Source organism: Anabas testudineus, chromosome 7 (assembly GCF_900324465.2).
Source record: "Anabas testudineus chromosome 7, fAnaTes1.2, whole genome shotgun sequence".
In the NCBI taxonomy this organism is placed as follows: domain Eukaryota; kingdom Metazoa; phylum Chordata; class Actinopteri; order Anabantiformes; family Anabantidae; genus Anabas; species Anabas testudineus.
In genome coordinates this window covers 1,336,115-1,362,445 of record NC_046616.1, presented here as the reverse complement: position 1 = coordinate 1,362,445, position 26,331 = coordinate 1,336,115, and the positions used below count along the sequence as shown (strand labels likewise).

At 40.7% G+C, this 26,331-nt stretch overlaps 1 protein-coding gene across 5 annotated transcripts in view; it reads left to right on the top strand.

The window, feature by feature from the left end:
* The window catches only part of itpr3 (inositol 1,4,5-trisphosphate receptor, type 3), a 54,597-nt gene extending 37,215 nt beyond the window's left edge, over positions 1-17,382 (top strand). For 2 of the 5 annotated variants that reach the window (XM_026368155.1, XM_026368154.1), the window contains 34 exons: positions 207-371; positions 758-823; positions 1,055-1,174; positions 1,347-1,469; positions 1,585-1,785; positions 1,869-1,984; positions 2,520-2,655; positions 2,791-2,916; positions 3,015-3,140; positions 4,279-4,399; positions 4,505-4,683; positions 5,001-5,149; positions 5,253-5,361; positions 6,521-6,614; positions 6,853-7,028; positions 7,151-7,310; positions 7,744-7,961; positions 8,402-8,602; positions 8,692-8,802; positions 9,359-9,454; positions 9,565-9,666; positions 10,219-10,302; positions 10,389-10,499; positions 10,630-10,822; positions 11,118-11,237; positions 11,738-11,910; positions 12,046-12,210; positions 12,299-12,488; positions 13,208-13,312; positions 13,540-13,658; positions 14,144-14,309; positions 14,398-14,558; positions 14,852-15,013; positions 15,666-17,382. In XM_026368155.1, coding sequence (XP_026223940.1) covers positions 207-371; positions 758-823; positions 1,055-1,174; positions 1,347-1,469; positions 1,585-1,785; positions 1,869-1,984; positions 2,520-2,655; positions 2,791-2,916; positions 3,015-3,140; positions 4,279-4,399; positions 4,505-4,683; positions 5,001-5,149; positions 5,253-5,361; positions 6,521-6,614; positions 6,853-7,028; positions 7,151-7,310; positions 7,744-7,961; positions 8,402-8,602; positions 8,692-8,802; positions 9,359-9,454; positions 9,565-9,666; positions 10,219-10,302; positions 10,389-10,499; positions 10,630-10,822; positions 11,118-11,237; positions 11,738-11,910; positions 12,046-12,210; positions 12,299-12,488; positions 13,208-13,312; positions 13,540-13,658; positions 14,144-14,309; positions 14,398-14,558; positions 14,852-15,013; positions 15,666-15,782 — 4,761 coding nt within the window. In that variant the 3' untranslated portion in view covers positions 15,783-17,382. The remainder of the gene's footprint in view (positions 1-206; positions 372-757; positions 824-1,054; positions 1,175-1,346; positions 1,470-1,584; positions 1,786-1,868; positions 1,985-2,519; positions 2,656-2,790; positions 2,917-3,014; positions 3,141-4,278; positions 4,400-4,504; positions 4,684-5,000; positions 5,150-5,252; positions 5,362-6,520; positions 6,615-6,852; positions 7,029-7,150; positions 7,311-7,743; positions 7,962-8,401; positions 8,603-8,691; positions 8,803-9,358; positions 9,455-9,564; positions 9,667-10,218; positions 10,303-10,388; positions 10,500-10,629; positions 10,823-11,117; positions 11,238-11,737; positions 11,911-12,045; positions 12,211-12,298; positions 12,489-13,207; positions 13,313-13,539; positions 13,659-14,143; positions 14,310-14,397; positions 14,559-14,851; positions 15,014-15,665) is intronic. The other 3 variants (XM_026368159.1, XM_026368158.1, XM_026368156.1) reach the window with 3 other exon arrangements.
* The last annotated feature ends 8,949 nt before the right edge of the window (positions 17,383-26,331 follow it).

Below are 26,331 nucleotides of genomic sequence, written 5' to 3'. Positions count from 1 at the left end.
GTGAATCCTGGTTTGTTATGAACAGTAATTTTCCCAATAATAATTAATCTTTGACATTATATATATAATAATAATAATAATAATAATAATAATAATAATAATAATAATAATTTATGTCTACATTATGACTACACAGCACAGATTGATGACCCGCCCTGAGCGTGACATCCGTGTTAATCCTCCAACATGTTGCTGTTTGTCTGCAGGTCCAGTTGCTGATCTCAGCTCAGGATGTGGAGAACTACAAGCTGATCAAGGCTGATCTGGATCGCCTCCGGACGCTGGTGGAGAAATCAGAACTGTGGGTGGAGAAGAAGGGCTCAGGAGGAGGAGATGGGAAGAAGGACAAGAAAGACAAGGAGAAAGGAGAGGTGGGGAGCAAAGCCATGACCGTCATCGTGGAGTTTCAGGACCAAAATGTAGAATCCCTCAGCTTGTGGATTGAACATTAAAATGAACACAGCCTCATTTGTAAGCTCAGATCAATTCAGTATAAGTGAAGGTCCAATAACTTTCTGTATCTGTGAAGCTGCAAGGATCCACCAGACTCCTCAGGATGTAGATTTCGTCTGAACATGTCTGTAAGAAGGTCTTATGTGTGCCAACACATGAGTTATGTTCTCATCTGTTGTCAATGGATGTTTTGGAGCATTAGAGCATTGCTTTGTGATTTTAATGTTTTAATTGTTTTAATTTGAATGTAGCACCACAACCAGAGAGCGCGACATATCCTGATATCTCTCTCTGCATCCTATAGGGGGCACCAGAGGATGCATCGCCCAGGAAGGAGAAGGGAAACGAGAACTACCAGAAAGTCAAAGAGGTGAGAACATGTGTCCATCTGTGCTCCTGCAAGTTGTTTTGAAGTATGTTAAAGGGTGATGCCACGGTCAGCAGGTGCTGAATCCAGACTCTAATTCACTTCTATTCAAAAGGTGTCAAGGAAACTTTCTTCTTTTTCTCCAGGTTACAGTAGTGAGTAGCTTAATTCAAGCTCTCTAATAAGTACAGTAATTTGACTCTACTTCACACTGTCCACTGTCGTCCTCTGTAGATCCTGGAGAGGTTGAACAAAATGTGCAGCAGTGGAGTTTGGAAGAAGCAGCAGAGATTGTTGAAGAACATGGGAGCTCATAAAGTCATGCTGGACCTGCTGCAGGTGTCCTATGATCAGGTAAGTCTGCTTACTGCCAAAATAAAGGTAAAGGACTCGTTTTCACAGGACAGATTGATTCACTCAGTTTTTTTGACTGTTGTATCTTTTTTCATTCATAAAAAAACACATGCACAATAAGAGAAAACTAATACTACTACTGTTACCTCTACTCACGTGTGTCTCTCTGCAGCATGATGTGAAGATGCAGGAGATCATCAGGTACACTCATCTGTTCCTGCAGAAGTTCTGTATGGGCAACCAGGAGAACCAGGCTTTGCTGCACAAGAACCTCAATCTCTTCCTCAACCCTGGGGTACACTGCTTTTATAAGTGACCACTGATTCAAATAATGAAGAAAGAAATAGCAGAAGCCGTTGTGTGAAACATTTAGAAAAAGACAGAAGTTAAGTTTCCTCCTCTGTCTGTAGCTGTTGGAAGCAGAGACAGTGACGCACATCTTCAGTAATAACTACCAGCTGTGCAGCGAGATCTCTGAGAGCGTCCTGCAGCACTTCATCCACTGTCTGGCCACACACGGCCGCCACGTCCAGTACCTCAACTTCCTCCACACCATCATCAAGGCTGAGGGCAAGTATGTGAAGAAGTGTCAGGACATGATCATGACCGAGGTGAGGACGAACAAAAATGTCCAAATCCTTCAGAGTGTTTGCATGTTGCCGTATTAATGTGTGTTTCTTTAACTTCTCTGTAGTTAACTAATGCAGGTGAGGACGTCGTCGTCTTCTACAATGATAAGGCCTCATTCGGCGTCATGTTGGAGCTGATGGCGGAGAGCAGGGAGGGAGTCAGTGAGAACAGCCCACTCAGGTAACCATAGTAAGGATATGTGGTAAAAGAATAAGGGACCCCCACCTCTTAGTAATTAATGAGACCTAATGTAAAACCCATCTCCGCTGTATCACACCTCCTTTGGAGAAGTGGAGATCTGGCAGTGGCAGTAAATCCAGTAAATGCTGAAGGATCACATCTTCACCTGAAAACAAGGCACAAGTCAAGTCCAGCCCAGCTCACGTCTCTGAAGGCTGAAATTCACACTTCAGTTGTTGATTTTGTCTTATGTCCTCTTCTCAGAAGAAGCTTAGAGAAACTCCTCTTTGTTTAACTCAGTACAACTAAATGCTCCACAGTGACTGGACAGTTGAATTAACTCTGTGAAACTCTTCATTATCACCTTCATGAAGGAGGAGTTATTGCAGAGTTTCTGAATTAGGCTGCATTAGTTTGATCTTGGTGTAACTAACAAACTGATTACAGAGAGTGAAAACAACATAATCTATCACAAAACCATGCAGCACCTGTCCAAACTGTGGCTGCTGAAAACATTCCCTCCTCCTCTCTGCAGGTATCACATCTCTCTGGTGGAGCTGCTGGCAGCCTGTGCAGAGGGCAAAAATGTGTACACCGAGATCAAGTGTACGTCGCTGCTGCCTCTGGAGGACGTGGTCCGAGTGGTGACACATGACGACTGCATCACCGAGGTACGGAGTGTGTTTCTGAGCGTGTGCGAGCTCATTGTTTTAGCTCGGCACGCTATTTACAGTATGTGTGACAGTTCTAAATCTCGGTTTTATCTAAAACCCACCTCCTCTCTGCCTGTGTGTGTGTTGGTCCAGGTGAAGATCGCCTATGTAAACTTTGTGAATCACTGCTATGTGGACACAGAGGTGGAGATGAAGGAAATCTACACGTCCAACCACATCTGGAACCTGTTTGAAGACTTCACAGTGGACATGGCCCTGGTATCCTCAACACTGTAGTGATGATGGGATGAATGACCAGCCTGCACTCACACACACAGTTGTTTTCCTGTGTTTCATTTGGTTTTTTTCTCCTGCAGGTTTGTAATAAACGAGAGCAGCGTCTTTCTGATCCCATCTTGGAGAAATACATCATCAACGTGGTCTTTGACACCATCACTGCCTTCTTCAGCTCCCCTTTCTCTGAGAACAGCACCTCTCTGCAGGTCGGCAACACGAACATCCTGCGTAAATATGTGGATTTATGTCTTTATTCTGTTCCATTGACTTCTTTATTCAAATGTGCAAGTTGTTATTATTCTTTTTATTTATTTGATGAATATTCACAGTTTAGTCTTTGCAGAACTTTAAGTGTCATTCCCCTGTCGGCCGCCGATTAATGAATTAAGTGTCTTCATAGAAAAATAAAGTCAGTTATTTTATTAGATTTTTTATTTTTCACTGGTCCTTTAATAAGTGAACCTGTGTTAATTCTGGACATTATTGTCTTATTAAGATTTTAGGTCATCTAAAACACAGATGTCTGGTATGATTGACAGGTAACAACTCGTTAGCTTTTAGCTTTTAGCTCCAGATCGTGAACCGACACTTAGTCGGATTTTAGTTTTTTTGTGTCTGTTTGCTCTTATATTGAACAGTTTTCAAACACATATTATAGGTTATATGTTATAATACAGCGTCATAACAATAACAATGAGGTTGTTAATTAAATTCTCCCTCCGTTTAACGATATTGAGAGTGAACCTGCTGTTAGCATAGGTTAGCTAAGTTAGCTAAGCTAACGTTAGTATGAAGTCTGTGTATTTAGCAGCACTAGCTAACTTAATAAGACCGTATTGTTTTTGCTGCAAGAGTTTAACTTTAGTTTTCTTGAGCAAACGTTTAGCAAACACAAATCGGTATTTAAGATTTAGCAAGTAGCTGAAGTGAGGTCCGTCTGTTTTTATTAAGCTAACGTTAGCCCGGAAGTCCTGAAGGGGAAAAGATGGCGCCCTCTCCAAACGGTGACGGTGAGTGTCCACAGCTCGGGCTGGTAACGTGAGGTAGAGACAACACAGTTAGTGTAAGGTTGGGGTTAGGTTGGCCATCTGAAAACAGAGCAAGACAACGTTAACGGGAAAACGACTCACTGCCCCAGGATGCACCCCCACACCGTGGGGTCTAAGGCTCCGGGGGCTGCAGGGGGCTGCAGGGCTCCGGGGGCTGCAGGGGGCTGCAGGGCTGCAGGGGGCTGCAGGGCTCCAGTAAACCAGTAAACCAGTAAACCAGCGGCTGATGCCACGTTTCCCTGTGTGCACTTCATGTCTAGTTGAGGTCTGATCGTCGTGTCTCTCGCTTTATCAGACTCATCACACCATTGTAACTCAGCTGCTGCAGTCGTCTATCAGACTGCAGGACTGTCCCTGGCTGCAGCAGCAGCACAAAGGACAGGTGGAGACCTGCATCAGGACCCTTGCTTTGACAGGTAACCCACACACCTCGCTCCCCTCGCAGAAACTGTCTTTATTCTGCATTTAGAAGATTCCTCTCTCCGCTGTCAATATTAAAATGCCCCTCTGTCTGCGTTTAGCCAAGAGTCGTTCCATATCTCTTCCTTTGGAACTCGAGAATCAGATCAGACCAGATCAGATCACTTTGAGTCACTCTCAGTCTCGCTCCAGCGCAAACTACAAATCCTCTTCCCGAAGCACCAGAACCATGGCTCCCAGCAATCCGTGGGACTACAAGAACATCATAGAGAAACTACAGGTACAGGATGGACACCAGATAACTCCCACTGTATTTGTAAACTTATTTTGTGATATAGACCAAGGTTCTATTTCAGTTTTTAGTCATTTTTATATTTATTCATTTGTATCCCTGTTAGCAAAGGTAGCAACTCATCTTTGTATTATATTTAGTTTTACTGTTATTGAACTAGTTTAGTACAAATTTTCTGGTCATCTCATGCAGCCAGTGAGTCACAGACAAAAAAAACAAAAACACAAAGAAATGTGCTGATCATCCATACAGTATAAATAAAACAATTCAGTCAGGCACTAACTGAGTGTTAATGATGTTAACAGGACATCATTAACACTCTGGAGGAGCGTCTGAAGCCGCTGGTGAACGCCGAGCTGTCGGTGTTGGTGGACGTCCTCCATCAGCCGGAGCTGCTGTTTCTGGAGGGAACCGACGCCCGACAGCGCTGCGAGTCCGGAGGATTCATCTCCAAGTAGGTTCAGGTTCTCCAGGTTCTCTACAGTGAATGATGAACCTGGGAGTGATGATGGGGATGATAATAGATTTTGCAATTGTGTTTGTGTGTGTGTGTTTAGGTTGATCCAACACACCAAGGCTTTGATGTCTGCAGAGGAAAAGTTATGTATCAAAGTTCTGAGAACACTGCAGGAGATGCTGATCAGGACTCTGGACTTCGACGAGAAGGTCAGTTACACAATAATACTAATGTCTATCCTAAACATATTTACTTCTTTATTTTTGTTGTTGAATTATTATTTAATTATTGCTTTTAGTGTTTCTGAGAAAACACTTAAAATCCAGAGGTTGTGACTTTCTTGTTGTCCGTCAGTCCTCAATCTGTCGATTTCACTATGTTCCTTTATCTTTTCTTATGCTCTGCACAGCGGCTCAGGTTATAATAATTATCACAATACAGTTTATGTGAAGCTGCAAAACGTACTAATCAGCTTGATCAAAATCACAAACCGTGGAACAAATATCTGGCAGAGCTGTGCACATTGCTTCTGCACCCCTCTATGAGAGCAGTACTGGCTCAGACATGCTCCAAGGCCTACAGTCTGTGACTCTTCAATGGGCTCAGTACCCAGATAACAAGTTGAGTCGAGTGTGTCGAGGTCAGTGATGGTCTGAGGAGCATCTTTGTTAGTGACCTCCAACAAGTTGAACAGCTTTGAAACATGTTAATATTGCAGATATCATCATGTTGACTTTAGGCATAAGTATCGAAGTGTTGCACCTCATTTGAAAAAGCTCTGTGATGCTTGTTGTTGTTTTTTTAATTTCAGTTATTTTAATGTGTTAATGAATTATAAACAATACAAGAAAAATGTGAACGTAGGTGTAATTCATCAATGATGCTCTAATCCAAAGGGATTAACCTGCTGCACATGATTACTTATTTAGAAATAAGGGCTGTACTTATTTTATGTGACATTTATTTCAGCAGTCCTAACCTTTTATCTGACAACTTAAAAAGGAACAAAAAGTCAACTCAAATGTTCTGCACAGCTTGTTAAAAAATTACTTTCACTTAAATGTAAATAAACACGTGTCACCAGAATCTTGATATTTAGAGCTCCGTGTTTACTTACCAGCTTTCCCCAAATTAATGTAGACACCTCAGATGATGAATTAAAAAAAATAAACATTCAATATGTCTCTATTTATCTGTCATGACTGAACATTTACACACATATTACTCATATTTTCACCAGAATTGTACAAATAAAAACGTGTTGCAATAATCTGAAAGCAGTCCTGCTCCTTAAGAATTCAACAAACAGTGACTTTAACATGTGAACTCATAGTGAAGTGACTTTGTCTTTGTTCTGTGTTGTTTCAGGGAATTTCACTGCGGAAAGTTTTACTGCAGAACTACTTGTTTCCAAACAAGAAAAACAACCAAAAGGACAACCTGGCTGAACTTGGAGCTGCAGGTAAATTGTTTCATACTGACATTAAAGTCACCACAGACCTTTTCACAGTTTTAATTCAATATTATTGCACTTTGTGAAAGATGTCTCTCTCCAGGAAAATAGTCTTCCTGAATATATTGCAGACAAAAGAAGAAAGAAGGTGTTTTCTTTACTCCTGAAAACCAGAGAAGGTGTCCATATTTCAGGCCTGTACACAGAACTGTAGTTGGTGGATGAAGTATTTGTGTGTGTGCGTCAGGTGCAGAGCAGGAGCGGGACTGGGTGGCAGTGGCAGCGGTTCAGTGTCGCCTGGACAGAGAAGGAGCAACGAAGCTGTTCACAGATTTGGTGATGAGCACTAAGAACGACAAGATCTTCCAGGAGAGTATCCAGCTGGCCATCTGTCTCCTGGAAGGAGGAAACACGGAGATACAGGTAACAAAAAAAATTAAAACAAACCCCACATAGTCTCATATTCTGTGTGTCTTTCACGTCATCAGACAGATTGAGAAAGCTCTGTAAGTGAACCTGATCCGTGAACATCCTGTCTCCTGCAGAACTCGTTCTATAAACTGATGATGGGTGACAACAAGTCGGAAAAGTTCTTCAAGGTTCTTAACGACAGGATGAAAGAAGCTCAGACCGATATAAAAGCTACAGTGTCTGTTAATGTTGGAGAGATGACACACAAGGCCAACGAGAAGGAGCTGGAGACCGGTGAGACATTAATTTTATATATATATAGTGTGTGTGTGTGTACTTTATATCTGTGATTTGATTGTGTGACTTTGACACCACAGTGCAAACACTTCAGTGTCTTATTTTCAAATTTCGATTGGTGTACACTATAAAACTGTGTTAACTTAACCAATTAAATTATACTATACAATGTTTAGAGTTTCACTAGAGTTTTAGTATCACTTCTAACAAAAAAGTTCATAGTTTGAATATTTTAAGGGAAAAGTTGTGATTTCCAAAAACTGTCTTAATCTGAGAAGGAAATGTTTGAATATTTAGAGAACAATGAGAACAGAGCTGGGACATTGACCACAATGTGCGATCTGTTTTCTTATACTGTGTGTTTACCTGTGTGACAAACGGCGGGGTGGGGGGGGGGTGACAAATAAATACTGAAACTCTTATTTTAAAGGAGGTCCTGCAACACTGGTATTTCCTGGTTCAGGGGGGCATCCGTTATTGGTCCAAGGTCAGTCCATCGCCCCAGTAGCAGGTGCCTCTGCAATCCCATCTCAACCAGTAGCAGAGCAGAGGGAGGTGGAGATGGAGATGGGGCCAGCTGTTACCATCATGAAGCCCATCCTGAGGTTCCTACAGCTGCTCTGTGAAAACCACAACCTTGACTTGCAGGTTAGTTTTTACTAACCAATAAACACCAAAACCTCCAGGTTGGTTAGCAGCAGCTAATAAACAACCGCGACTACAGTTTTAATTCTGACTGTGTGTTATGTTTAGAGCTGGAGTCAGACTGAAAGTATAAATAAACTGTTTGTTGTTGGTCTAACCTTTATGCAGATAATAAGAAGGTTAGGCTTTTAGGAAGAGTTGCATGCAGTACCGGTTTCTTTTAATCTTGATTAACGGTGTATCCATCTGCGGAACATCAGTCAACAATCGATCAGAACCAGTGGGATTGTAGAAACATATGGTCCAGAAATCAGTTGCTCTTTTAGCAGACAGATAATCTTATTGAACGATCTTTTGAACAAACGCTCTGTCGTACTGACTGTATTGTAGAACCAGAAAACACAGTGTAGTGAAAGAAATGAAGCCTGTGTTTGTGCTTCCAGAACTTCCTGCGATGTCAGAACAATAAGACCAACTACAACCTGGTGTGTGAGACTCTTCAGTTCCTGGACATCATGTGTGGAAGCACCACTGGAGGTCTGGGCCTGTTAGGCCTCTACATCAATGAATCAAACGTCCACCTGATCATCCAGACCCTGGAGACGCTGACAGAGTACTGCCAGGGCCCCTGCCAGGAGAACCAGGTGAGCAGTCGTCAAGAAATGACATTAATGAGTTACAGAGGTGGTTGGATGGATTTTTTGTAGATACATTCTACGTGTGTGTTTTGCAGACGTGTATAGTGACACATGAGTCGAACGGCATCGACATCATCACAGCTCTGATCTTGAACGACATCAGTCCACTGTGTCGTTACCGAATGGAGATGGTGCTGCAGCTAAAGGTACATTAAGATGTCACTATGCAAACAAACCTTATTAAAACAGATCTACACAGATCTGAGATCAGCTGGTCAAGTTACCATGGTGACTGAAATAAAAAACAAACAAACCTAAAATGTATAATTTACTTTTATCTCACTACTGTGTAGAAATGTCTTCAGCAGTTTCCTGAATGATTCATTTGTGATATTATGATATGAGATGTGAAGGTGAGTTCTTAGAGTTCTTTACTCTGAAGCACGGCTGTACTGTATAAAGTACAGTAAGTAGGTGTTGTGGTTCACAGCATACACTTGATTTCATTCATTCAGAATACCTGATTGATTCTTCATAAAGCACTTTAGTTTAGTTTTAGTTTAGGCCCTGGTTTAGGTTTAAGCCTGATGTGAACGTTTCTCAACGATGAAACCGTTGGACCGATGGTTTTATCTGTTCTCGATACAACAGCAGATGAAGGCCTGAGGTTTGTGGATCCGATGTGGAGACTGTTCATGTGTGATCCTTCTGCTGGTTTCGGTCCTGACGTTTGACTGCTGTTGTTATATCTACTGTTGCCAGGACAACGCCTCCAAGCTGCTGTTGGCTCTGATGGAGAGTCGTCATGACAGCGAGAACGCAGAGAGGATCCTGTTCAACCTGCGACCTCGAGAGCTGGTGAGGACATCCCTCAACCCCCTCCATCAGTTTGTTGTTCTCTCTGTTCAACAGGCTCTGCTCTGTTATTTATGTGCTTCTGTGTTGAAGTATATAATCTGTGTGTGCAGGTGGAGGTGATAAAGAGGGCCTACCAACAGGACAGTGAGTGTGAGGGGGCCGAGGTTTCTCCTCAGGAGGTGGGACACAACATCTACATCCTGGCTCAACAGGTGATTTAATACAAGCTCTGATTGGCTGCCTGGATTCCTCTGCTGTTGGCTGACAGGAGGTCACAGTCTGCTCTCATTCAGCATTCTGAGCTATCTCTGATCACCAGGGATGTAACTAAGTACCTTTACTCAAGTACTGCACTTCAGTGCAAGTTCAAGGTACCTGGACTGTGCTTGAGTAGAGAAGTATTGTACTTTTGTCTGATAACCATAGATATTTTTCAGATTACGAGCTGTGCAGTGATAACTGTGAATCATCAAATCAGACTTTGAAGCTTATTTAATTTTTTTATTAAGTATTAAATGTTCCTTACGTGTTTTAGTGATGTGTGGTTCTCACAGGACACTACAAACATGAAACTAGATCAAACTAACCAAGTACAGTAGTAATTAAAATGAGCAGTAAGAAGTACGCATCAGTACAGTACTTAGTATTAATCCAAGCGGTAAACTGTAGTAAAACACTGACCGATACCATTTGTCTTCACCTTTTGTAGTTTTACCAATGTAAACTAGTAGTAATGAGATTTTGTCCTGTGTTTTTGCTTTCAGTTGGCCAGACACAACAAAGTCCTGCAGAACCTCCTGAAACCTCAAAAGAACAGTAAAGAGGGAGAAGATGGGATCTCCTCCATGGTGAACATCCAGCCATCTCAGTGAGATTAATGCACTAATGTCAGAGCAGTACTGCAGTAGTCTAACAGTAGTTTGTATGTCTGCAGCTCAACTTGAACAACCGTCCTCTGTCCCAGATGTTAAAGTCCTCGGTACCAGCGGCCGTGGTGGAACAGGACCCACTGGAGTACTATGAGCAGCTGACTGCTCAGATAGAGGTACTAATACTAGTACTGTATCTGTGGAGTACTTAGACGCAGTGCATGTATAATGATTTTAGAACCTTCATATCCTGTTGAGTTAGTTTGGTGCGGTTTTAGTTCAGTGATGTCATTTGTGTGTGTCCAGATTGTGCGTGAGGATCGCAGCATGGAGCAAATTGTGTTTCCTGTTCACCCCATCTGTGAGTTTCTGACCGAGGAGTCAAAGTTCAGAGTCTTCAACACCACCGAGCAGGACGAGCAGGGGTCAAAGGTCACACACTTCTTTGAACAGACCTCCTTCCTGCACGGAGAGATGGAGTGGCAGAAGAAGCTGAGGAGTAAGAAAACACACACTCAACACAAAGAGTAACTCAGGTTCTCCATCATTTAAAATGTCATTTGAACTAAAACGTTAAATGTTGATTTTTGTTTATCTTAATCTACTTTTAGTAGAATTGATCTGTACAGAAATTACATACAGCCATGCTGTTTAGTGCTGTTGCCATGGTTACTGATCTGTGTTTAGGTAACATCTTTTTACACTATGTGTCTGCACAGTATTGACTTTGATATTATTACTCTTAGCTCCAAAAAACAGTCTGTTAAACTCAGTGAACTGTGTGTGTGTTTCAGGTATGCCAGTGTTGTACTGGTTCTCCAGGAGGATGACTCTGTGGGGAACCATCTCCTTTAACCTTGCTGTCTTCATCAACCTCATCATTGCATTCTTCTACCCCTACAACTCAGGACAAGGTACAACTGGATATATTACTACTACCAGTACTACTACTACTACTACCAGTACTAGACCTAGTAATACTCAAACAAAAACAACTTGCTTGTTGTTAAGATGTGTCCCTGTCTGCCTTTAGATAATTAAACTTCACACTTTATTTGAATAGAATATATTTTAGTTATTTTTATAACCAGGTTCCTTACTGATGTGGCAGTGTTCTGTTTAGGTGTCTGTCAGAGGAAAACTTTCAAAACCACAGAGAACGACGCCATTAAACTGAATTTCTAACAGTGAACACACTTTATGAATCAAATGGAATTTCAGTTTAATTAAATGTCTTATTTTTGGCAGCGAGGGACTTTTATTCATAGGTAAAGTAGTGTAAACATTAGCTAAAGGTTTGTCCTGAAAGTTCTTCTCTTGGCAGCAGCAGCTGAGCTGGACGTGCCATGAGCCATAAAAGTCTATTATGAGATGTTGTGTTCAGCTTAATTACACTGTCCTCCCCCGTCTGTAGGAGCAATCGATGACTCTCTGTTGTTGATGCTGTTCTGGATCCTGACCGGCCTCTCGGTGCTGGGCTTGTTCTCTCAGCGTTACGGCCTCCAGCCGCTCACTCTGGCTCTGATCCTCAGGTCCATCTATCACTTTGGCATTGGCAACACTCTCATATTGTTGGGATCGCTCAACGTAAGAAACACGTCACCCATGTCCTGTTCTTAATGTTCAGAGTGTCTTCTTAGGCCACAAAAAGGAGTTTGACTGTAGTTTTAAGTGTTGGGTTAACTTTCATTCATTATTGGTTTTCTTTCTGTTGATCTGCAGCTGCTCAATAAGGTGGTGTTTGTAGTGAGTTTTGTGGGGAACAACGGGACGTTTATTATGGGATACAAAGCCATGGTGATGGATGTGGAGTTCCTGTACCACCTGGCTTACGTCCTGACCTCCACCCTGGGACTGTTCGTCCACGAGCTCTTTTACAGCATCCTGGTAAACAGCTATCCATGAATCAGTCCCGTTTGTTTTTCAGTTCACAATGGAAATAAATGGTTTACCCGTTAAATCTGTTTGTGTGCAGCTGTTTGACTTGATCTACCGAGAGGAGACGCTGTTTAACGTGATAAAGAGTGTGACTCGTAACGGTCGCTCCATCCTGCTGACGGCGCTGCTCGCTCTCATTCTCGTCTACCTTTTCTCCATCGTTGGTTTCCTCTGCCTGAAGGAGGACTTCATCATGGAGGTCGACCCGTTGCTGCAGATCGCTGCAGGTGAATTCACACATTTACCTCCTCAACACTGAACTATGCATTTTATGTCTTGGTTAGTAAGTAGAGAGACAATTTTGAGTTAATCTGGTTAAACTGGTCTGCTGAGTGGAGTTCCTCATGAGCTGTAAACTTGTAATAATATAGCACAGCAGTCTAAAACTAATCTAGCAGACCGTCATGAAGGTGATGATGTTCTGCACCATGAGAAACTTCAATGTTTTTCATGCTGCAGAGAAAATCAGTGTTTTAATCTGCAGACAAACATTTTCATCTGCGATGTATGAGTGTAGAGATTTATAAACCCACATTTGTCCACATCAAATTTGTGTAAAGTCCAGTTTTAATAGTCAAACTTTTCCTTTAAGAAACAAACTTCACTGGCTACAAAGAATGCAAAAGATAAAACAGAACTCGTTTAGACAAACTTTAATTTGAGTTACTGCTGAACAGAAGGGGTGAGGCTGCAGCCCAACAGGTGCCCTAAATATATAGCTACAGCTGAAGCCGCCCCATCGTTGACAACTAATTTGGTTCCAACAAACCAGGCAAAGAACAGAACAGTGAAAGAACTATAAATTAAAAAACTAGTAACAACCAGAACAATAGAAAATCAAAGTCATTAAACAGACTCACTGGTGAAGTGATTCAGTACAGATTTGAGGACACTGGTTTAAATCCAGTCTTTACTGGTCTGTCGGTGACTGTGTTTCGTTGTTCAGCTCCTCAGCAGGGTGAAGCCTCTGAGGATTTCCTCAAGTCATGCTCTGCAGACGGAGTCAGCTGCACCCCGGAGACTAACGCTGTTGCTGAAGAGGAAGGTAACAGTGAGTTAGTAACTCAGATCAGCCACATTTTAATTAGTGCATCACACAAACTGACATGATTCTGGTCTTTTATGTTTTGTCTGCACTTAAAATGCTTCTTTGAAAGTATTGACAGAAAATAAAGACACATATCACATAAACACAGCTCAAACAAACGGTATTATACTCAGAAGCTGAGGTTACAGTACCTAAAAACTAATAGTGGGTGTTCTTGAAACTTTTTTCAGAGGAGCCAAACACAGAGCGAGCGTGTGACACCCTGTTGATGTGTATTGTTACTGTGCTGAACCATGGACTAAGGAACGGGGGAGGAGTGGGAGATGTTCTCCGCAAACCATCAAAGAACGTAAGGAGTTTTGGGTTTGTTTGTTTTTTAATTCAAGTATTTATAGAAATTCTCTCTCATTCATTAATGACTCAGCAGAAGTTATTTGGTCCAGATGTGCTGGACTGACAACTGCAGAAAACCTGGTGAACAATAAACAGCCAGAGATACGTTACACTCACATTTAGTCATTTAGCAGACTCATCTAGGGCGACGTACAAGTGAGATACCAGGCCGAGGCAGTGTAAGAATAAAAGGAGTGAGGGAGGCAGGCCACCCTAATGTAACGCCATCTAATGATTTACTACAATATGTTACCGACTGAACCACAGAGCACCAGATGTAGTAAACACTGCTTCCTCTGTACAGTGTTTGTGATAATTGTGCAATAAAATATGTATAGTTGAAGAAGGAGCCATTTAACTTTGATAGTTGCTGATAAAAACCATGTGTATTTCTGCCTCTACTACTGCCCAGTACATTTACCTGTATCTGTGTGTGCGTAGGAGCCGTTGTTCCCCGCCCGGGTGGTGTATGACCTGCTGTTCTACTTCATCGTCATCATCATCGTCCTCAACTTGATCTTCGGGGTCATTATCGACACATTTGCCGACCTGAGGAGCGAGAAACAGAAGAAAGAAGAGGTTCTGAAAACCACCTGTTTTATCTGTGGTGAGTAGAAATGTGCTGAAGCAAAGACACTCGCTACCGAGCTTCAGAGGTGAGGAGTATTCAGACGTGTGGTGTTGTGTCGTTACAGGTCTTGAGAGAGATAAGTTTGACAATAAGACGGTGTCATTTGAAGAGCACATCAACCTGGAGCACAACATCTGGAACTACCTGTACTTCATCGTACTGCTGCGTGAGAAAAACAAAACAGACTACACTGGACCTGAGAGCTATGTTGCACACATGATGAAGGTACAAAATCTAGGCCCGTGAACGTGACTGCTTTAAATCCTGTAAAGGGGCGGCAGTAGCTCAGGTGGTAGAGCAGTCGCCTACAGACCCCAGGGTCAGTGGTTCGATTCCCAGTTCCTCCTGGCTACTAGCTGAGGTGTCCTTGGGCAAGACGCTGAAACCCCGTAGTTGCGCCGACTCAGTCTGGCAGCTGTCCAAAACGAACTGGGGATGAATAAAGTAGACATTATTATTATTATTACTATTATTAAATGGAAAGAACACACACACCTACACGTCATCTTCTCTTTCAGAACAACAACCTGGACTGGTTTCCACGGATGCAGGCGATGTCTCTGGTGGTAACCGACGGAGACGGGGAGCAGAACGAGATGAGAATGTTACAGGACAAACTGGCATCAACCATGAAGGTGGTGACGACTCTCACATCTCAGCTGAATGAACTGAAAGAGCAGGTAATAAAACACAGTGAGGTTTAGCTTCTAATAGCAAGTAGCAATAAAAAGTTAGTGAACTCTTTGTAATGACCTCGTTTTATCTGATCTTCATCTAAGTGACAGATACAAACACAAACAATTAGAATGTTCTAAGCTGGTAGTTTACATTCACATCGATGGTGAAAGAGAAAAAAAGGACTCAGCCCACAGGGTGACTGATCCATGCTGACCAGACCAGACACTCACCTTCCAGGTCTGGCTCGAGGAGGCGGCCCCGGTTATGAGGGCGAGGTGACTCCAAACCAAAGGATTGTTCCATCAGGGTTTTTCAATTCACTTTTGGTCCAGCTCCTCCCCAGGACCATTTTTCCCTGTGAGAAGACAGCTCTCAGGAACACCGGGACACTTAAACCCCTCCTCCACATTAAGGTGGTGAGTGGGACATCTGGGTCAACTTCGACTTTGCTCTGGAAAAGAGTCAGAAAATGGACAGAACTCCCTGCTGCTGTGGATCAGACCTGCACAACCTTCATGAGAATTATATTGTTATAGTGGCTATTTTCAAGAAAATAAAGTTTAACCTAAGGCTCTACTGTCAGAAGTTCATTTACCTGCAGGTGCATGAAAACTTCCAGAGATTGAACTTACTGTACTTCCTGTTTTCCTGTAGATGACAGAGCAGAGGAAGAGGAGGCAGAGGATGGGATTCGCAGACGTTCAGGCAGGAGCCAGCGCAGCAATGCCCCCAAGTGCAGCAGGAGGGAACCACCAGATCTACAAAACATAGAAGTGATCAGACATGTAAAATCCACTACAAGACCCCTGGAAACCATACAGCTGGACTGATGGACTGTGAAAAGGAGAAAATCCTTAATAAACAAATTCATTAAAAATAAACAACACTAGAACACAGCTACAAAATGACGCTTCTCACTAAAGCCAAAAGAGATTTGTTTTTTCCTTTTACCATTTTGTGTTTGATTGACAGTGACTTTATTGTGTAAAAATAAAAGACCTGTTAGCATCTTAGCTAAGTTTCATTTATATATGTTGCTGTGAAATCTAAAAGATGAGTGCACGGTATAACTTTCTGATTATTTAAGACAATAAGAGTGAAAAGTACACATATTTAATAATGCAAAGTCATATTAGGGGGGATCTATCAGCTAATTTAGTGCTAAGCTTGTGGTCTGTTAGCAAACACTTAGTAGCACCTCTGACATTTGTTCAGATTAGCTCCAGCCCAGCTTAGACTACAGGACATGTTTGTGCCAGTTGGTTCTGATTCTTCTCTCTACAGGTACTGGGAGTGGATTCTGGTCGTTGGTTCTTATTTTTAGCATTTTTACAGATAGACGTTGAACCTTTTGTTAGTACCTTCGGGTGGTGGGCCACAGTGGAAATGAAATGTGAAGACTTGTGATGGAGCTGTAAAGCTTCAAGCTGCAGTATAATGTGTTTTTTGTAGTTCTAGTAAACTAATTCTGCAGTGTAATTGATCCCAATATTCTAGATTACATCTTAAATATGAACTATTCTTACACTGCAAGTTTCTTCAAAAACTAAAATAACTTTTGTGTTAGTTTGTAATCTCACTTCAGTTAGGAAATGTAAATAGAAAAATGTGTTCATTTGCTAAGGATTAATTATTTCAGTAAGCTCTCTGTGTGAATGTAAAGTCAGTTGAGCCTGTTTTTAGAAATTAATTGTAAATCTAGTGAAATATAATATTATCCAGGTTAATGGTGATTGTATTTATAGACTGTAACTAGCTCAGTACAGACACTGGATTGTAAGAGAGCTACTTCCAGCAATACTTTGTAACTTCATAAACAGAAAATAACTTTTACCGTTTACCTATAGAACATGTGGGCACAAATGGTAGGGAGAAGGACGGTATAATGAAGACTACACATTTTCAAATATATGTACTACCTACTACGAAGAACAAACAGTGAGTTTTCCCACTTGTTAATGAATTTGAGACATTCTGCAGTGTAAATTCTTGGGGTTTAGCAACATTTATTTAACACTTCAAATTTAAAATGTGCAGTCAAGTGGCTATGGCCATGTTCACAGTTTGGGGTTTTTTGAAAATATTCAAAAAGTTTTTTTTTTTTTTGTTTTTTTTTACAGAAATATTGAGGATTATAACGGAAGTCCTTACTAATAATAGAGTTGTTTTAATTTGTGTGAGCTCAAGAATCATAAAAACAGCGTATAAAATAGAAAATGAGCTCAGATGTGACGTTTGTGAGGATTCATTTTCTGATGATTACTTTTCTTATGACAAAGATATACTGTATTTTGTCCAGGTTGTTAAAGAATGGCAGGAAAATGATAAAAGGAAAAACACGTTTTGATAATTAATAAAATGTTGACTGTTGGATTTTTTTTTTTTTAAGTTACATACAGTATGTTTGTAATACAATGTTTGTGCAGTAGGTTGTAGTATTTCTATGTTACAGTACAGTACTGTGGGTCGAAGTACAGTAAGTCAGAGTTTAGTATAATGTGACTTAGTGTAGTAGGTCATGGAAAAATGTAATACAATGGTAGTTCAATGTGTATTATATAGAAAGAATTTCAGATATAGTATGTCTTGGCATGGTAAATTGCAGTATTGCAACATACTGGAGCCCATTATATTTTAGTAGCTCAGTATTTAGTGTGGCATCTTCTACTACATAACAGTATGTTACAGGGTAAAAAAGTAGGTCATAGTATAGCATGATATACTATGTATGTCATAGTGTATCATTGATAACACTTCATACTGCTCCATAGTACATGGTACATTATATGATTATACCATGTTGTACAAAGAATATGACAGTAGTATGAAACATACTATAGTAGGGGTGCAGCATTGTAGACAGCTAGCTGGCTAAAAAAGGAGTTAAGCAAGTAAAAAACCAAATTAACAACAAACTTTTTCAAACAGCACAAGTGAAGTGTGCATTAACAACATACTAAATATCTTGGAAGAAATCAGACATTATAATTTATGCGACAGCTACCACGTCATCTTCAGATCAGAAATGAAAACGCATAAAAACAACGCTTTACCATTGCTTCTTTAAGTTAACTTACCTACTAAACAAACAGGAAAGATAAGGTTAAATTAAAATGTTGAACTCCTCAGGTCTGAGATCAAATAAACGGTTTGGATGCAGCTTAAGTTTAACTAGCGAGCTAGATTTACACAAACACACAATTTACTTCTAAAATCCTGTGAACCAAAGTCATTCAACTTACTGGTTAATACCAGGATAAAATGTTTCCCAGCACAGGGTTGCTCATTTAAATTGCAGTGATTTAAAATACTTGACAATAAATATATGTAAACAATATGTTTAAGTACACAACAATTCTACTTTAGTAAATGTAATTTTTTAGGTCCATTGTTGATTATCAGCTAGAACAGTTGTTCCAAAATTTGAACAAAGCAGACATTTCTGGTACAAATTCACCTTCTGCTAAGACGCACGGATCAGAGAAAAACTGAAAGAATCAATTCGCCAAACGACTGGTTAGAACATCTGACAACATATTAAAACTGTCCCAAATCCACCAGTGTGTACACAATACAGGTAATTTATCTGCTTCACAGCTTGTTGAAGTAAGACTGTGCACCTGAAACTCAATGTGCAACTATACAGTACAAGACTGAGTTCAGAGTGCAGGCACAAACCTAAATGTACAAACTAGACGTCTTCAAACGTTTGGCCTCGATCCTACAACAGACCCATGGAAAACTAACTTCAAGCCTATAAATAATTTTTTAAAAAGGGTTCCAAAGGGGACCTGAAGACAGCTGAACAGATATATGGCATAAGTACAATGTGCTAACAATTAATTTAATTGATAGGCAGGTGGAAAAGTAATAATAATAATAATAATAATAATTGTAACCATAATAGTAACACATATAAGGTCATAGCTGCTAAAACAGTGTTGATGTTTCAAAGAATAAGGTGTGTAATTAAACTCCTTTACCCAGCAGCAGAAAAACATTCTGCAACCAGCTACACAATAAAAGTCCACCTATCAAGTTCATTTTAGAACCTTCAGAGTAGACAGGTTTTAATGTTGTGGCTGATCTGTGTAGATTGTAAATGAAACACACTTACAGAGCAACTGTGTTGTTCTGTGTCATGCCAAAGGACACTTGAACATACGACAGCAGGAGCTGGGAATCAAACTACCAACCACATTCAGTTCCCTGTGCTCTGAAGCTGAGAGTTCTCAGTTCTCTCTTGGATCAACACACTGATTACCTAACCTAACTGTGTCTGCACTGCTCAATTGTGGTCCACTGATATTAGACAAACTGCATTGGCACAAAGACCTGTGGCAGTAAAACTAGACTAAGAGAGCAGAAAACACAGAAAACACCCCCTCTACATTTAAGACTAGACTTCAAACTTTCCTTTTTTATAAATCTTATAGTTAGAGATGGATCAGGTGACTCTGAACCATCTCTTAGTTATGCTGATATAGGTTATTCTGCTGGGGGACCTCTACTGATACACTGAGCTCCTCTCCTCTCTCCTTTCTCCTCTATCTATTCAAATTCTACCATTTCATGTCATTAACTTTGTGTCTTCTCTCTCTTTTAGTTTTGTTTCCTCCTCTCTGTCTCCCTCTCTCTGTTCTCCTCTGCAGGTATCCTCGGCCTGGAGCTGTACATCTCCAGAATCCAGTTCACCTGTCCAATGTTCTTGCTGCTTGTTGTTGTCTTTATTGCCTGCTGTTCTTTTCTCTCTTCTCTTTCCACTCACCCCAACTGGTCGAGGCAGATGGCCGCCCACTATGAGCCTGGTTCTGCTGGAGGTTTCTTCCTCTAAAGGGAGTTTTTCCTCTCCACTGTTGCCTAAAGCTTGCTCAAATGGGATTGTTGGGTTTTCTATATCATTTTTTGTATAATTATTCTCTATAAGGTCTTAAACCTTAAACACTGTAAAGTGCCTTGAGATAACTTCTGTTGTAAATTGGCGCTATACAAATAAAACTGAATTGAAAATTTAATTTGATATATAAAACTACATACACAGAAACATCAGTAAACACTGTGGGAGTACAGTGGTATATAAATAGTTTATTGTCCTCAGTTCATCCTGCTGTCTGCAGTGGGAGTGTTTGTATCTATGTAACCATGTCTGACCTATGAATATAATTCATTGTTCCAACATGTTTCCATAAGAACAGATGGTGTCTTTCCCTGCAGAACCTATAGACTATGTGTGTTTTAATGTATGTCTGTGTTTGTGCAGAGGTTCCAGGAGGATTGTGGAGCTTTGCTGTGGAGCCTCAGTGGAATGTAACCCATAGTAACTGTCTCAGTGTGAGTGAGTGAGAGGCCAAGATGCCTCATTTTACTTGCCAAGGTCATTTTTCATGGTCCGACTAGTTTTTAATCTCCTGATCGATACCCTGCAGTTGTTCAGTCACAGGGTGCAACAGCTGCTCACCAAGCTCTAGACACACACGTTTGTCCTGCTATACTTGTGAGGACACTCACTGACATAATGCATTCCTTAGCCCCTTAGGGTAACTTCACATCCAAGATGACAAATCAGTCAAATGTGTTTTTCACTTAACCAAACACAGAAACAGAAGATGTGGTGAAACTATTAAAATATTCAATTATGAAAGTAGTTGCCAAAAAAAAGTCTTTTGTAAGTTTAGGCTGTTTTTTGACATACAGAGATTGTACACTGTAGGTAACTATGGCATGTCTGTCAGAGTGATATATATTAAATGTGGAGAGGATAAATAAAGATCTGAATCCTCGACCTGTATATGTGTGTGGTCATTCTGAGTGACAGCAGGGGATTGAGGAGACTAGTTCAGGGTTCCCTTGGCGTCTCTCTGTTGTTCTGCTAAAATAGTTTTATAGCATTGGCCCATTGTTCTAGGATACACTAGGTATTGTGTGTGTGTCTTTCTATGGTTGTGTGAACACACTCTAGTCTGATACCATTGTTGTTTGAGGATTGGCTGGTCCTCTCCACTTCAAAGGGCTGTTTGAGAGTTAACACTTGGGCCATGTGTCCACAGGAAAACTGAAGTGGCCAAAATACTTTTTTCCTCTATGTAAGTCAGTAAAGTGTGAACAAACCAAAGCAGATTTCAGTAGATCAGGTCCACTTTCATATGCGGTCCTGCAAACACAGACTGACAGTCATCTCAGAGCAACTTGTTTGACATTTACCGTTTAAGCCGACCTAGGGCTGCATGAGTTGGTAAAAATCAGATTGTTATTGTACACAGTTCTGTGATTTAAGATGCAAAAAAGAACTTGTATCAGGAGTCCACCTGCTTGGTATCACAGAAAAAGTATTAGTATTAGTATTAGTGATGTGCATTTCTCAACTCAAAGAACATACAAAGAACATAAAATAAAACATACAAAAACCTCTCTTCAAATAATTAATGGCAGGCCAAAAAGTCCTGAAGGGCTCTGAGAAGCTGCATTTAGCACATTTAACACATTCCATTGAATGGTTAAGGAGTCAGGGAATGCATTATATCAGTGTCCTTACAAGCATTGAAAGACCATGTGTGTGACAGAGAGCTGTGTTGGTATGACAGGTGTGTGAGTCTGTGGTCTGTAGAGGGTTTATATACAGTATTAAACTGGTATTAACACGCTTCACAAGTGGTGTGTGGATGCAACATGCATTATATGTATTAATATGCATTTATCAAAAATATCCTATTAATTACATTAATATATGTAACACTGCTTCAAGTACTGGGTGACTTACTATCCTGTGTTTTAGGGGTGTGTTGCTTTAGTTACCAGCTGTCTAAGGTAATTGAATCCTACAAAGTAATTTTAATTAGTAGACATGGGTGAAAGTAGGCTAGTACGGTCCAGTACTGCATACCACTAAGAGATTCAGTGGCAGTACACAGTACTGCAATGAGGGCAAAGGAGCTCTCTGCTAAAACCCATATTCAAAGTTGGTCACGGTAGCAAGAAAACACAATCTGCCAACTTAAGTCAGAACATTCAACACCAATGTTCCCATGAATGGTCAACCAACAAAGTAGGTGTCAACCAAGAGTAGGTGTGTAACAGTCCAGGAGATCACAAGGAGCCCAGGATAACATCTAATATCAACGTTCATCCATCAAGACACTAATGCAAAAAAATAAAAACACTTCACTGCCATCTACAGTTTGCTTAAGGTCATGTAAATATTCAGAAAGTGACTGGGTGACTTCCAAGTGCTCCTGCATATTCAATTCAGTTTCATTTGTATAGCGCCAAATGAAAACAGACGTCATCTCAAGGCACTTCACAGTGTTTAAGGTTTAAGACCTTGCAAAATAGAACTGTATACAGCATTATAGAGAAAACCCAACAACCCCACTGAGCAGCACCAGGAGACAGTGGAGAGGAAAAACTCCCTTTATAGGAAGAAACCTCCAGCAGAACCAGGATCACAGTGGGCGGCCATCTGCCTTATGTGTATGACCAGGATGCTTTGTCTGAGATGCTTGTACGAGACTCCCACACTAAACAACTGTGCTTGGACACATTTTTCAGCATGCCTGGCAGTGGGAAATGCCATAATTGCGGATGATTTCAAACAATATACAGTGCATTCCACATAAACATATTAACATAATGAATTACATGAATGCATAGTTACAGCCCTGATGGAAATTCTGTTGAATACTGTAGGGTGCCTGAATCAGAGGTGCAGTGTTGCAGAACTGCAAATGAGTGTGTTTATGTGTGAACTACAGTCCTATCAGGTATTATTACAAGTGTGATTCAGGATTCAGGCTTTACACAAAGTTATTCTGGATTAGAGAGAATCAACTGGAGAGACAACTGCAGAGACAGTGGTGGAAAGAAAATTGGGAGAGAAGGCAAAGATGTGGAGAGAGATGAAAAAGGATGACAATGAAATGAAAGAGGACAAATGCTGAAAGAAAAAAAAGATTAATTACAGCTAATGGGATATGTTGAAAGGAAAAGTTACATCTAGTCAGCCAGTACCCCATTCTAATCTGAAATAAAGTCTACTCCACCCACCACTCATTTATTTCCCACCTTCAGAGTGTGAGACAGCTGATGTACGGAGAGATGGAGTGTCATACAGGGATGGAGGGAGAGACAGCTGGTGAAGATGGATGGATAAATAGATGGAGGGCTTACAGGGAAATGTGTAGAGGCATCAGCAGTAAGTACGTGAGTAAAGCTTTATTTTTAAAACACTTCTAAAAACAGGGTCACAGTGAACACATCATCACAGCAGCAAAAGAAAGAGCAGGAAAAAGGACGTGAAAACTATGATGGAACTAAACTAAATATTCTCACTTTAACACATAGATTCATACTCATCTTACAAATACAGAAGTATAAATCTATACACCTGACAGTTAAAGCTAATATCACTGTCTGCCTTCCAACCTGCAACATGTCTACAGTACTGCAACTTTCTAAACTAAATACTTAGACACCTCCATACTTTTACTATCTCCTTGTAGAGGTGCTTTTCCTTCCAGATTATGTCATCGGGAGTAGAATTTCTATCAGGGGACAAAACCTGGAAGGAGATTCAGTCATCAAAGGCGATTCTTCCAAAAGAAAGATTGTGAGGTTAATTTAATAAAAAGGTTTCATCCTAAGGAACTCAAATGTGATGGAGATCTGCCATAAGGCTTTCTGTGAAAACACAAAATCGCTGCACAGATAGACCTGCCACGCCTTGTTCAATCTGCTATAATTGGGAAATTGAGGTGTCAGGGAAGTGTTATAATCAAGTAACAGTTTATTTACTCCTGTAAATACCTTTCTGAACTAGACCATTTCAAAGGAATAGTCTGTAAAGCCGCCAAGTGCTATGCAACCTACAATGGTGCTCTGGCATGTTAACAATTCACCAATATAAAGAGACATTTTAACAACATGTATGTCAGTATAAGTCTCTTAAAACTGATCCAGGATTTGCAGTCACAGCAGGTTCTGCAGTAACATGAACCTTTTCTGAGGCCTGTTAAGTCTCACTACTGTATATGGATACAGGGATGTAGCAAACAACAACAACCTACCTCTGGAGCACAGCCTTGAAAAAAACACTAGTCCCTGCTTTGAGACCTTAAACCAAGCTGCAACAACCACACAGAGAAAATAAAAGGGTCCTCATTTGATAATTAGTTGGACGTCAGAGGCAGAGACGGCAAAGGACTAAAATGTGTGTAACTCAATGAGACGAGTCAAACTTCTATGGGTATTGAAGCGTAAAAATAGCATCATATTGGAATGAAATGCCTCCTGTGTAATCCACTGCTGATCTATCATTTCACTTTACACAGAGAAATGCAATGTCATAACACACTGCTGTCCAAATCCTAATGATGCTTGCTGTGCGCCATTCTATTAGTGAAAGAAATGTGGTTCCTGCTATTGCCTCATTCATCACTGTCATATTCCAAGGGGGGGGGGGGGGGGGGGGATATGACAGTGCATATACCAGCCCTCATTTTCATTTGAGATCGGTGGGAACATTCAAAAGTAAACCGGGAAAGGGAGTTTCAATTTCACTAAGTTAACTAGAAATCTGCTAACAACAGTCACCAAAATTGAAAATCAGCTTACTTGGCTCATCAGCCAGCTGATTTTCTAATTCAGCCTAATAGTGCGGGTCAATTCAAGTGGTAAATCTTCTCCTGTTAACTATGTGTGTGCCATGCAAAAATGGAAAGCATGACAGCAAGAGAAGTTAAGGGAGGTGGGGAATATCAAAGAAATGATGGATAAAACTACAACAAAAAGAGGGGGAGAGAGTGATGTGTTTTTAATAGTTTGGACAGATGGATGAGCCAATGTCAGAGAAAGAGACAAACAGATGGACATAAAAAAAAAAAAAGAAGGAAAAAATGGAGAGCAGTAAAGAGAGACAGTCAGTTTCCATAGATAGCACACTGATACAGTAGGTGAGAGAGAGACAGAAAATAGAGATGAGGAAGAGCAGCAGATGTGGGTTTTTGTTCTGGCTCTCCACTTCACTTTGGTATTCCATCCTGACCTCAGGCCTTTTATGACTGTTCAACAAGATCAGGCTGACCAACCAGCTGCAATGGTGGAGGTCACATGGAACATTGACATTCACAGGGAAGTTATAAAGTGAGGTGATGCTCCGTTAACTCACCTATTCTGTTCTTCTACACATCTTCTCAAACTACGCTGCACCAACCAAACTAAATCCAGTAAATCCAAGAGCTTCAGACCAGACCAACTTGGCACAGTGAGTACACAGCCCTGGCAATGCAAATTGTCTATATATTTTTTGCCATGTCTAGAGTTCGCAAATGTCACGTCCTCAAAATTATGTTTCTGCAGTAACTAAGGATGACATTATCCACGAGTCTCTGCTGCCATTTCTATAGAGAAAAGTATATACACAGCAATGAATTCTAGGAAAGAAAATAATATGCCAAACTTATTTAAAGGTGGTCCATAATCCAAAATCTGATGACTGCATGAAGACCTAGACCCCAAACGAACCCAAGAGGCCCAGATTCACAGCATTTCATTTGGATTATAGTAATATGGTTAACGATGACAGGTCTCCAGGGCCATCTTTAGAGGCCATAAAATATGACTGATTCAATTACTACAAACTAATTTTAAAGATTTCTAGGACAGCAATATAAGCAGTAATGAAGCAGTCACGTGAAGCCTGCCGTGCAGCCAGAACTTGATCTGAACTTGGTGAAAGTGGATAGATGTAACCAGAACCCACCAACATGATAATCTGGTTAGTCCACTAACAATAACTGCCGAGGAAAATTATTTAAAATGTGTTTTAACCCACTGCTGTATTATTTGCACAGTCTGATAAATTGTGTTTACTAAATTAAAATCTTGCATTGTTGATTTTCTTTGTCCAGATTTTTCAAGGATTGACTTCACCCTTTTTCTAAGCTCAGAGACCATGTTTCCAGTTAGGATTTGTACAGGCAGTATTTCTGTGGGTGTGACAGACTATCAATTCAAGCATGGACAGAAAATAATACAGGGAGACGCCTGAACATTGCAAATGGATTTACTTGAGCTGACGTGGCAGCTGCTAGCTCTCTCTGAAATCCTGAGTAATGCATTGAGGTAGGCCAAGTAAACTGTAAAAAGTGCTGCCATGCCAGTGGGTTGACATCATAGTTTTCTTTGTGTTTCATTTGTACAGCAAACTGAATTTACAGTGTAGTAAAGATAAGTGGTTAATCTGTATTGGGATGTAGAAAACTGTACCCACAGTACAGTATAAACATTTAATTTATCATAAACACCAATCAAAACTGAAGATTCAGCT